The 12686-nt window shown below is 43.7% G+C and overlaps 2 protein-coding genes across 2 annotated transcripts in view; one reads left to right on the top strand and one right to left on the bottom strand.

Annotated features, from left to right (window-relative positions):
* The first annotated feature begins 1640 nt into the window (after window positions 1-1640).
* Window positions 1641-5448, top strand: ptrh2 (peptidyl-tRNA hydrolase 2). Its single transcript, XM_069724112.1, has 2 exons — window positions 1641-1679; window positions 4652-5448. The coding sequence occupies exon 2, from the start codon at window positions 4662-4664 to the stop codon at window positions 5175-5177; it is 516 nt and encodes a 171-aa protein (XP_069580213.1). The 5' UTR covers window positions 1641-1679; window positions 4652-4661; the 3' UTR covers window positions 5178-5448.
* A 716-nt stretch (window positions 5449-6164) lies between these two features.
* Window positions 6165-12686, bottom strand: part of cltca (clathrin, heavy chain a (Hc)) — a 32089-nt gene continuing 25567 nt past the window's right edge. Inside the window, exons 23-30 of the mRNA XM_069724110.1 lie at window positions 12326-12598; window positions 11888-12205; window positions 11547-11678; window positions 11336-11446; window positions 11073-11243; window positions 10403-10624; window positions 8331-8406; window positions 6165-7512 (exon numbers count right to left, since the gene is read on the bottom strand). Of these exons, the coding sequence (XP_069580211.1) occupies window positions 7379-7512; window positions 8331-8406; window positions 10403-10624; window positions 11073-11243; window positions 11336-11446; window positions 11547-11678; window positions 11888-12205; window positions 12326-12598 (1437 nt within the window). The 3' untranslated portion in view covers window positions 6165-7378. The remainder of the gene's footprint in view (window positions 7513-8330; window positions 8407-10402; window positions 10625-11072; window positions 11244-11335; window positions 11447-11546; window positions 11679-11887; window positions 12206-12325; window positions 12599-12686) is intronic.

Below are 12686 nucleotides of genomic sequence, written 5' to 3'. Positions count from 1 at the left end.
GCATAGTGCTATATTATATAATAGGCTCGTTGGAGATTAAAGCAGATGAGAAACAAACAGCTGCAATCAAGTCAGACAGTTTCCAGCAGCCTTCAGTCCAACCAATCTACGAAGATGAAGTCAGAGAAACAGTCCTGTTGGAGCTGATCCCCATCTAATAAAATGTTCTCAAACTTAGATATCAGTTTATATGCAGCCTCCAATTGTTTAATTATGACACGGCAGCCTATTAAAATATTTCACGGGTGATCTGTGATCTCTGTTTGTGGTCCAACCTCTGTTTTACAGGAATTCTCATAAATCAGCACCTCATGAGTTTGCAGCTGCAAATAAATCAGCTGAGCAGACCTGCCCCTCTAAAACTACATAAATATACTTAAAACATGAATGAGTAATAAAACATAGAGGAAAGAAATACAAGACAACATTCACTATTAAATCAGAAGACTATCACATCTGTACAGATGTTAGTTTTCTGAATTCTCAAATCCCAATTTCCAGAAGTTTTATGTTGTTAAATACTTCAATAAATAAATGATTCCATTATTAATATACAACAGACTGAACTGTGATATATTGTAGACCGTTTATTGATCTTTAATATGAATGTATTCAGTCTCTCTGACTGATAATCAATCACAACATTTATTCTGTTCACACAATAAACTTTCAAAATCAGACAAATACAATCTTAATCTGTCCAATTCAACAACTTCAAGGTTCTGTAAAACGTCATGTAGTTGAAACAACATCTTCCCATCATGCACTGAGCTGCCTTGATCTTTAGACGTTATTGTCGCTATTTTAAAATCAGAGCATGTCGGGCAAACACTGTTTCACCTCCACCTGACTGATGGACGTCCAGAGACTGTGGGACAGCTCGGGTTAAAGACAAACCCAAAGGTGCTCGTGCCCACCTAATAAACAACGTGGTCAGGGTTAAAAAAAACAAAAAACTTGTGGTTTATGCTTCAAATCCATTTAAAAAAAAATAAAAAAAAATTAAGAAATCCACTTTGTCTCTTCCCGGACTCAAACCCTGACCTTTGAACTGTATTATATAAAACCCGTACAAATTATTCTGGTATGTTGGACCACCCGCTAGTAGTTTGGAGACACCTCTTTACCTCCCTCTGTTTATATGTCCATGTGCTTCTTTTTCTTAATGCAATCAAAATTCGCCTAGATCAGCAATTTCCCCAAATATAAGATAATGAGATACAGTATTGCTTCGATTAAAATTGGAGACTAAAATATACTTACTTTCTAGTGTATTTAGTTAAATGTGAGTTTAAGTTTATGTTCTGTTTTATTTCCTGTTGGCTAAATCTAGTTGTTGTTTATGATGTACGTTCTTCAATGGGTCAATGTTAAACCAGCAGGTTATTTGTTTCTTTTTTTATTATGTTATTGTATTTAGTCAAATTGCGGTCATGTGCTGTAATTGTTGAACACAGTGGCGTCATCATGTCGTCGTAAACACGTATTCATGTGTTTTCTTTTCTCTTGTTTATCTTACGTAAACTGTTTTTTGTTATTTTTCGCGTGTATCTTGACGACATTTAATTTAAAAGTAAATGTTTTTCTTTTTCGGAGACGCGATGGCGTCGTGACGTCATCACCATGGGACGACAGGTCACGAAGCTTCATTCATGCCGACGGCGCGTCGATCGGAGCAGGTACGTTATGTCGCCGCTCTGCTGCTCCGCGCTCAGACAGCTGGGGCTTCACATGTCAGGAAACACGACTGTTCGCTGGGAAAGCGACGTTGACTTTACTGAAGCGGTCATTTTGTAGAATACCGTTTTTATCTCGCCTTTAAGTCTTGCTTGTAGCCAGGAAGCTAATGTTAGCTTTGCTAGTGTCACTTCCAGCTAACTTCATTAGCTGCTTGTTAGCACGCAAAGTTCAGATCAACTTTATTATTTAAACTTTATTATTTAAACTTTATCATCCGGAACATAAACAACGAAATGAACTGAGTTTCATCACACTGTAAAAAAATTACTTCAAATTACTACGTGCTTCAACATTTAACAACAACAATATATAAATCAAGATATATACATGTGTATATATTTATTTTATTGTCCATCTTGGATAATCCTGTCCACCCTCTCCACCACCTGCTGCAGGGACAGCGGAGCACTTTCTCTAACAGGTTCCTCCAGCTCCGCTGTCACAAGGACAGATACAGGAGATCATTCCTGCCCACTGCCATAAGACTTTACAATAACTCACCTCTGGCAAAATCCATCACAGTACAATAACACTGTTGACTGTGTTTCTTGGTTTCTTGCTTGTATATTATATGTATATTATATGTATATTATATATATAGATATATACTATACCGTATGTATATATATATATATATATATATATATTGACTGTGTTTATTGGTTTGTTGTATATAATATATATAGATATTTAATGTACTGTATATATACTGTATGTACTGTGCATTTTATATTTTATATTTATATTTTTTATTTTATTGCTTTTCTATTATATTATTCTATTCTATTATTATTTTATTCTATTGTTTCTATTATTGCTCCTGTATGTATGCTGTTGTGGCGAAAAAATTTCCCCTCGGGGATTAATAAAGTATATACCTACCTACCTACCTACCTATATATATATATATATATATACATACATACATACATACATGGATGTACATATATATACATACATGTGTGTGTGTGTGTGTACATACATGTATGTATATATATATATATATACACACACACATATAATATACATATAACATATATATATATATATAATATATATATATATGTTATATAATATATATATATATAATATATAACATATAATATACATATAACATATATATATAATATACATATAACACACACACACACACATACATGTATACATGTATGTGCATACGTACGTACATACATGTATACATGTACAGGTCTTCAACCTGAGCCTGAAGCAGGAGGAGGTCCCGGTGCTGTGGAAGACGTCCTGTCTGGTTCCTGTCCCCAAGAAGACGACTCCATCTGGCCTCAACGACTACCGACCGGTTGCCCTCACATCTCATGTGATGAAGGTGCTGGAGAGGCTGGTCTTGGCCCACCTCAGGCCGCTGGTGAAATCTTCTCTGGACCCGCTGCAATTTGCGTACCAGCCTCATGTGGGAGTGGACGACGCCATCATCTACCTGCTGCAACGAGCTCAGTCTCACCTGGACGGAACTAGTGGCTCTGTGAGAATCACTTTCTTTGATTTCTCCAGTGCATTTAACACCATCCAACCACTGCTGCTGAGTGAGAAGCTGCGGGTGGTGGGGGTGGACGCGTCCACCGTCTCCTGGATCAATGACTACCTGACAGGCAGACCACAGTTTGTCCGTCTGGGCAGTGTGCTGTCTGATACGGTGGTCAGTGGTACTGGAGCTCCTCAGGGAACTGTTCTGTCTCCTTCCTGTTCACCTTATACACAACTGACTTCCAGTACAACTCAGAGTCAAGACATCTGCAGAAGTTCTCTGATGACTCTGCAGTGGTAGGATGTATAAGGGATGGACGGGAGGAGGAGTACAGGGCAGTAGTGGATGACTTTGTGGAGTGGGCGGGAAGAAATCACCTGCTCCTGAACGTGGCCAAGACCAGAGAGATGGTGGTCGACTTCAGGAGGAAGACGACGGCTCCACAACCGCTGAGAGTTCTGGGAGAGGAGGTGGACATGGTGGAGGAGTACAAGTACCTGGTGTCTCCATGACAACAGACTGAACTGAAAGACCAACATCAACGCTGTCTACAAGAAGGGGATGAGTCGACTCTTTTTCTTGAGGAGACTTCGGTCCTTTGACGTGTGCAGCGAGATGTTGGAGATGTTCTACCAGTCTACTTCTCCGTAGTCTGCTGGGGGAGCAGCATTGGAGCCGGAGACACCAACAGACTTAACAAGCTGGTTAAGAAGGCCGGCTCCATCATTGGCTGCAAACTGGACAATCTGGAAAAGGTGGTGGAGAGGAGGACGCTGAGGAAACTATTATCCATATTGGATAATCCTGTCCACCCTCTCCACCACCTGCTGCAAGGACAGCGGAGCACTTTCTCCAAAAGACTCCTCCAGCTCCGCTGTCACAAGGACAGATACAGGAGATCATTCGTGATACAGGAGATCATTCCTGATACAGGAGATCATCCCTGATACAGGAGATCATTCCTGCCCACTGCCATCAGACTGTACAATAACTCACCTCTGGCAAAATCCATCACACAACAATAACACTGTTGACTGTTTTTGTTGTTCGTTTAAATATATTTTTAAAAAAAACTTTGCACTATTGTTTAGTTAGTTTTAATTGAATTATTCTATTTTATTTTATTCTATTTTATTGTATATACTGTGCATTTTTATATTTAATATTTTGTACTGTTATTTTACTGCTTTCCTGTATCTATAAATGCTGCTGTAGCGAAAGAATTTCCCCTTGGGGATTAATAAAGTAACTAACTACCTACATATATATGTGTATGTACATACATACATATACATGTACACGCACACTCATACACCTGAATGGAGTTTGTGATGGGAGTTATTCAAATCATCTTTAATGTCAAGTAATAATTTCTAACCTCCACTTTCTGCTGTGTGATTTCTGCAGGTTTCACAACATGAGTTTGTCGTATGGTCTGCCGTGTTTGGGTGTCGTAGCAGGACTGGGCTGTGGGCTCTTCATCGGCTGGCACTTCCGGGTCCGCTCTGAACCGGCACCCGAAAGCCAGCCGATAGTGGTTGAGAATAGCAACGGTGACCCGAGTGTGATGGGAGAAGGAGGCGAGTTCAAGATGATCCTGGTGGTCCGAAATGACCTGAAGATGGGCAAAGGGAAGGTCGCTGCCCAGTGCTCCCACGCTGCTGTATCAGCTTACAAGCAGGTCAAGCGCAGGCACCCTGAGCTGCTCAAACGGTGGGAGTACTGCGGTCAGCCCAAGGTGGTGGTGAAGGCTCCCGATGAGGACACCCTGATTGATCTGCTGAGTCGTGCCAAAGAAGTGGGACTTCTTGTCAGCTTGATCCAGGATGCAGGAAGGACACAAATCTCACCCGGGTCCCGCACCGTGCTGAGTATCGGTCCCGGCCCGACTGATCTGATTGACAGTGTCACCGGAGACTTGAAGCTCTATTAGAGTTCCAGCGTGCCTCTGTTGGACGTGCATTCAACATGCTGGCTGTACAAACTATTTGCATTGGAGTTCCGATTAGTTATATTTTTTCACAACCGACTCCGTGTCTGTCGCAGGAGATATCGGCCGACTGTTGAATCGCAGTAATGACACCTTCCTTCACTGCGATAGTTCAGTTTTCATGGTGGAGTCGTCCACGTGAACCAGACCGGTTGGTCCTCAAAGATGAAAATAAAGAAAAATTAAGTCTGAAATTAGAGTCGTTCTTATTATTCTGAAGTATTTAATCCTTTGGAGGCTGCTATAATTAACAATTTGGTGTAACAGGACTTAACATTTGGTTTGATTTTTCCCTGAATGCTCTGGCCGTCTTTCAAACTTCCTGGAATAAATTTGTCGTGTCCCGGCACAGCTGTTAATAGCCCTTCAACGCAAGTATTGTTAACCTTGATAATTAAACTGCCGGAGGACTTTATTCACATTTTGTCCCATGAATCACAGCTCGGAACAAGCAGATGACTATTTACAGGGCAGATTTTCCTTCTTGCACCGTCCTACATCTACCAGCAGGGGGGGTGCTAGTAAGACATTCTTGTGGTGAAGAGCATCAGATGGCTCTCCGACAGTCTCGACACGTTTGTGATGGTTCACTGCACCCGACTGTTGTTGAAGATTCGGCTTTAAGGTGTTTAAGGACTTCAACTGAGGCCTGTACAGATTCAAATACTCCCGAGGTCAGAGTTCACGTCAAACTTGGCCTGTCAGCTAATAGAAACACGCTGAAACCGTTTGGAAATAGACATCAAGTGTGTCGTCATATTCTTTTGTACAACGTTGCATCGGACTACAAACTAACTTGTTCCCACTGCAGTCGAGCACTCTGCTCAGCATCCACCGCTCCTCGCAGAACCACGACCACTTCCCTGTTGTTGTTTTGTTTGTTTGTTTGGTGGGGGGGACTAAACAGTCCATTAAGACACCATCACACTGTTCTTGACAAACAAGAAGCCTTTATTTTTAAGTGGAAAACAAAACCGCTGTTTCATTCATTATGATCCTGATTATGCACAATCAAGTATCTTAAGTGCACAATTTAAATCTAAGGTAATTTAGATAAGAATATAAGTTCAATGAAGTTAATGATTGATTTTCATGTATACACACACAAGCCTTTGATAAAAACTTCAAATTACCACAAGTGTTGTGATGTTGTTTTCTGGACAAGCAGGTCAACTGAAAGGATTAAAAGGCGACCCGCAAACAGGACACGAGGAGAGGAAGGGGTGAAAAATCTCTCCTGCACACTCAGTAACAGAGACCTTAAATGATATCCAGCAGAAACAAACCGCAGCAGTAAAGAAGAAGAAGGAAGGGGCGCGTTAGTCGAACACAAGTCTGCAGTCCCTCCTGAGGTGGAAAGGTCCCACGTTAGAGCAGTAAGTAAAGCACATGGACACGCCCTCCGAAGGTGAATTCATCTGGGAGAGTTCTGCGCAGGCTTTGCCGGAAAGACTCCCAACCTTCCTGTAAATCGTATGTAAAATACTCTCTGGGATTCCCCCTCAACAAACAGCCCTACAGTGTGAGCGTGGGGACATGACTGGTACAGCGTAGTGTTTTAGGATTGTGGTCACGGAAGCGGAAGTCTCGTGTTCAAATACAGAAGAACATGGTAGCGGGTTTTTTTCCGTGTTGGAATATATAATAATTAAATGCATTTTACAGTCGGACAGAAGAAGCTGCTCACACACATCAAAAGGAAGAGAGTCTACAATTAATTTCTTCTCACTAGAGTGCAAATCAGATGCTTCACAACAGACCTTTTCTTTTTCAACTGAGAAGAGGACTAGCTCTTCCCACAAGCCCCCCATTGTACATAAACCATTTCCCATTCAAATAAAATAGACATAAGAAAAAAAATTAATCTATTCAATAAGGAATGTGAGAAAATTAATCTTTGTGATTCAATCTTTTTCTTTGACAACAGAAATAAAACAGAGTCCTTCATGAAAGTTTAAAAAGCGGGAAAGTTTAAAGAAAAAAAAAAAAAAAAAAGTTTGTTGGTGGTATCGGTGCTCCTGGTGGAGGGCAGATAGACGACCATGGTCTGGTGAAGGACAGTGGGAGATGGATGGATGGTAGCTCCAGCCTGGAGGTGGTGGTGGTGGTGTGGGGTGGGGAAATGGGGAGAGGGGGGGGGATCTTTACATGCCATAGCCGAAGCCGGGCTGAGCTGCTGGCTGAACGTATCCTGCAGGCGCCTGGTAGCCGTAGCCGTAAGCTTGCTGAGGGGCGACGGGCACGCTGGGGCCGGCGGTCAGCATCAGCTGGGGTGTTCCTGCAAGACGCACACGGGAAAGGTTTTTAAACATTTAGCTGTTTGGAAACCAGAGCAACACGCCACAGCACTTTTGTGTGTATGATTTTTACTTGTACTTTAAGTTTGAATTGTTTTCAAGTCCCGTCGACGGTTTACATTTGGGAGCAATTTGTTTTGAGATTTAACCCAAACCCATCAGTAACGGTTTATGAATTATTTTATGGACTGGAAGAGTCGATAGCATTTCCATTCAGTGTTGTTGTTTTTATTCCATCCATCCAAAGATGCACTTTATGGTTTCTTCTATAGAAAAGCATTGACAAAAACAAAATCTAGGAAACAAGCTGCTAAATAATAATATTACATTCAAACTGAAATGTGACTTCCTTTTAGTTCCGAGAGGTTTGGAGTCTTGATTTAAATTTTGTTGACTGTTTATTCTCCTTATTATTTACACACGATTTTCCTCTTCGCCGTTGTTTTGGTTCATTTTGTTTATTATATAAAAAAAATATTTCTAGAGGAAATCTTCAGTAGAGGTAAAAATGAAACACCAAAGTATGGTTTACATTTTCTATTACCTTGTCATATGCAAGTGTCTTCATCATTTCCAGTGTTAGTTGTGTAAAAAAAAAAAAAAAAAAGAGTAATTTGTGGTATTGTTTCTCAGCTACTCTACTGCAGCCATGTTGAATCACACACTGCCGTATCTAATACGGAGCTTTCATAAATTCTAGTATTCAAAGCTGGATGATCTGAGGGCCAAACGACGCCATGTGCTCCCTTTGAAAATGATCACAGTGAACTGGACGGCGGTGTCATTGGAGGACCGTTACCATAGACGATGGGTTGCGTCTCTGTCGCCTGCTCCTCCTCTTTCCGTACGGACTCTGAGGTTTCTAGATTATCTACCTGCAATGGAAAAAAACAAAACAAAAAAACATTTAGAGCAAAGCTGAAACCCTGAATAAGTAAACGACGGAAAACAGGCCTGTGAGGGGGGGCCATGCCATCTGTTGGGGTCGTGGTGGATAAGAATTTAAACAGCGGTGCCTCAAGCTCTCAATATCACGAGGCGCTTTCAGGCCGGAGGAACTTTTTAACAGTTCTAATAACTGCTAGAGAAAGTACCCCCCTTTCTGTGTGTTCACACTGCAGGAACTGATCGTACTGGAGGGACATTCTTTCAGTGAGCTAACACATCATCAGACGTGTCAAATGTAGTCGTGTAAACGGCAAGATCGTAAAGTTAGCTTTAAAAAAAAAAAGAAAGAAAAGAAAGAAAAAGTTGTTTGTTGTTGTTGTTGCTGCTACACCAGCCGCCATCTGTCATTTCAGTGTTAACTGCTGACGGTGCGATTGCAAAGAAGAAAAAAATCCCCTAAAAGATGAGCAGGTCTCGAGGGAGAACTTCCCACTGAAGAACCGTGGAAAGTTCTCCAGGCTGCACTGACAAGTTGCTTGAAAAACTCGGTGCCGTTTTTAAGAGTGGTCACACAAACTGTTATTCTATTTCACATCTTTTCTTCTTTATTGTACTTTGTATGAAGTTAGCCTCAAAACCGGAGGGTTTTTCTGACGCGTCAGGAATAAAAAAAAAACTAAAAAAGCAGTGTGCCGAGTTTCCGACAACATGAGTATTGTTCTTCACTTCTTTCTTGACTATAAAATACAACAACAACAGAAGTATTCAAACTATTAATCCTGGATACCACAAACAAAAAACCTGAAAGGTTCAGGGCCTCCTTTCTGTCTGGCAGAATTAATAGAAACAGAAACAAAAAAAACATTGTTAAAAGGAAGAATTTCCTCAGGCAGCAGTCGGATGCAGCGATAGGAAGTTCTGGGGGGAAAGCAGCAGCACCTGGATGCAGGTTATCTTGAGAGCTAAACGCAATAAGGGCTCGCTGCTCGACAATGTACATCTTTTATCTCCTGCATATGCATTTTATTATTCTGTTTGTTCATAAACTCGCTGTTAAAATGAGATTCTCTGCACACAACGCCAACAATGTCGAATCGCTGGAAACAAACAGACCCATGCTGGAAGTTTGACACCGCTGCCATTAAATGAGCTGCAGTTTGGTGAGGTGGTGGAGGGGGGGGGAGGAAGAGGAGGAGGAGGGGTGGAGGAAGGTGACTGTCGGGCCAGGTGCTCCCTACAGTTCAAAGCCTTCCTGCAGGAAGCCAGGCACAACCAGCAGCCGGCTGCTGCGCGTCAGCAAGACACATTTTCACACATGCGCCTTTCCAATAACCAGACACCAGACACGGACACACACCAGCCGTCCAAAGAACACACACAGCTCCGCGTTGTGAGGAAATGCACAATAAATGCAAAATATGTGTGGAAGCTTTGAGGACCGGCAGCAGTCGGAGCGTGAAATATGTCGAAGTCATTAAAGTGCATCTTCGCCATCGAACTACGACGTAACGATGAACACAAAGTCTCCAACGCTACAGTTCCTCCTCCGCAGGTTTCATCGGAGACTCGCTGCCGTCAGCGCTGCCCAACGGTCACGGCAGCTCGACGAGACGCATCAGTGAGAGTGCAATGCGTGTTGTAGCTAAAACCATGCAGACTCAAGGCCGCAATCTTCTGAGCTAAATAATACTTCCAAACACGAGCTTTAAACTTTCACCTGTTCCTTAACTGCATCAACCTGGAAGAGAAGAGGTGCAGCACAGACAATTAAAAGGATTTCCCCATGAAGACAACGGGCAGAGGAGGCAGGCAAAGCTCTTGGCGTGTCTTTCATGTGATGCTGACAGTTTATAGTAAGTTAGATAAGTTCAAATAAAGAGGAGATTCATACTTTTAAAATCGACAACGATTACAGTTTGAGAACATGTGCGGGAGTTTTGACGTGTTCGGATCTTCTCTCTTAACAGGAAGCCGCTGACTCACCTTGCTGAGGTACTCCCTCATGACCTGAATGAAGTATGGCATTGAAAAGTCCATGATGTTGTGCCTCCAGGCGGTCTCCAGCACCACGTCGGGCCGCAGCAGGTCGTAGCAGGTGAAGAGGCAGGCGGCGAAACACTCCTGCTTGTTGTCCTGGAGGAACCAGGACAGCAGCTCCTCAGCCAGCTCCGTGTCCTTGGACTCCGACGCGTACTGCATGGCATCCTGCGGGGGAGAGGCAGCGCCGACGGGATCAGGAACGGTGCGAGACAGACCGTACGGACCCCCGGTGCCCTCCCTCACCGTGAAACTTTTAAAAAGAATTTTACTTAAACGAGTTCCAGCGACCCCCCCCCCCTCCCTGTCTCAGAAGATCTTCTTAATAATGCCATAATATAACAAACAACCTTATCACGCTCAAAAAGTAGGAACAAATGTGTCTCGTGAAATGAAGTCTCGTCCAAACAGAAATGATCTCACTGACAATAACGAGACTTTGTGTAGGAAGTCCGCATGTAAAATGGTGATGTACGTCCCCCCCCCCCCCCAGTGATCGCTCACTAATGAAGCCTCGTTCCACTGATAACAAAAAGTTTGGAAAACATCCTCCAGCCAATCCGGACCTCCATTCATAACCGTTCACAAAGAAACCAAGTGAAAAAGGAAAAAGCACCTTGTAGAGCTTGTCCTTCTTGCAGAGCTCCACACTCTGTTTCCAGCGGTTGTTGCCCTTGAAGAGGTAGGCAGCGATTCTCCGGAACTCGATCAGCTCGTGCTTCTCCAAACGCTGCGCCAGCGAGATGTTGTCAAAGTTGTCGTAGGCATCTATTGATGTCCGCAGTGCCTGGAGGCCGAGAGACAAAGTAAATAGCGAGTCAGAGCGCCATGATATTTGCTGAAATAAAAAGAAGTGGGACAAGAGGGCGAGACGCTCACCTGATAGTCCTCCTCTGTGATGAAGAGGTTGTTAAGTGCTTCATTGACTGATTTGTTGTTGTGGCTCTGTACTGAGCGGAGGTACGGTTTGACCAGAGGCAGCTGTTTCACCTGTTGACAGACACGTCCAGTGATCAGCTCAGTTTAAACAGCAGGGGAAATGTTTTGTCTCGGTCCAGCCTCATCCCGATGAGGGAGATCAAAAGTGTACCTTGCTGAAGAAGTTGACGGCACGCGAGTGGTCCAGCCGGGGCGACAGCACGATGAGCAAGTCATTCAGTAACAAGGGCTTGAACTCCAGGTAGAACTGGGTGGCTTTGTAGTACAGCTCCACGTTGGCCACCTACACCGGGTGCAGACGGGGAGACAGATTCATTCATGAAAACAGCAAATAAATACAACACAAAGAAACAGAAACGCTGGCTCGGATGATGGAGTGCGATATGAGGACTGCAGATTATTACAGAATATTACTACAAGAAATCAGTCATTTTAAGTGCCGAGCAGTCGAGTCCGTGTGTCCTTATGATAAAGTCTGAAATCGAAGCGTACCTTGGTGATGATGTCTTTGAACTGGCCCTCCTTCCAGGCGTCTGTCGGGTGGTTCATCATGGTGATGATGGCGTTGTCGAACTCCTCGTACTTGTCGTACAGGAAGACCAGTTCGGCCCACAGGTGAGCCTGCTCGGCTGCTCTCAGGACCTTGGGGATGTTGACTCTGGACCAGAAGAGCTCCAGGTGCTCCCTCATCTTCTGTGGCTTGAACTTGGAGTAAAGGATGGCGAGCTCTGTGAACATCCCCATGTGAGCGCGCTCCAGGCCCAGGGCGGCCTCCAGCATGGTGATCAACTCCTCAAAGTACCCGCGGTCCTGAGAGGGAACAAGGAGGGCGGCATGTGGTAAATGTTTGGTTGTTTGTAGGCTGTTTTGAATGTAGCTTTAATGGTAAGACTACAGGAGTCCAAACGACACGTCTCGTTTCCACCTTACTTGGTAGTAGTTGATCAGCTCCTCCAGCTCGTCGGCGTGCACCACGATGTGGAGGCCGCACATCTGGGCCAGTCTGAACTCCTGTCCGTCCACGCAGGCGAAGCACACCTCTTTCCAGGTGCGGGTGCTGTTGGCCTTGCGGGCGCCGTCCACGGCGGCCTGGTACTCTCCGAGGTGAACCAGAGTCGAAGCCAGACGGCCGAAGTTGGACACATTGTTGTACAGCAGTTTAGCGGCGTCGTACATTTTCTCGTCATAGCAGCGATCACCGACCTAAAAATGACACAACAGTATCATAAACAATTTGCGTTTCGGTTTTGAATTTGGCAGCTCGTTATGGTCGGGCTCGTGTGAAAGTGAG

Source organism: Brachyistius frenatus, unplaced genomic scaffold, assembly GCF_029030835.1.
Source record: "Brachyistius frenatus isolate BFR_SWC_R1_liver_20210118 unplaced genomic scaffold, ASM2903083v1 Contig_361, whole genome shotgun sequence".
Classification (NCBI taxonomy): Eukaryota; Metazoa; Chordata; class Actinopteri; family Embiotocidae; genus Brachyistius; species Brachyistius frenatus.
This window is presented reverse-complemented; position numbering and strand designations above follow the sequence as displayed.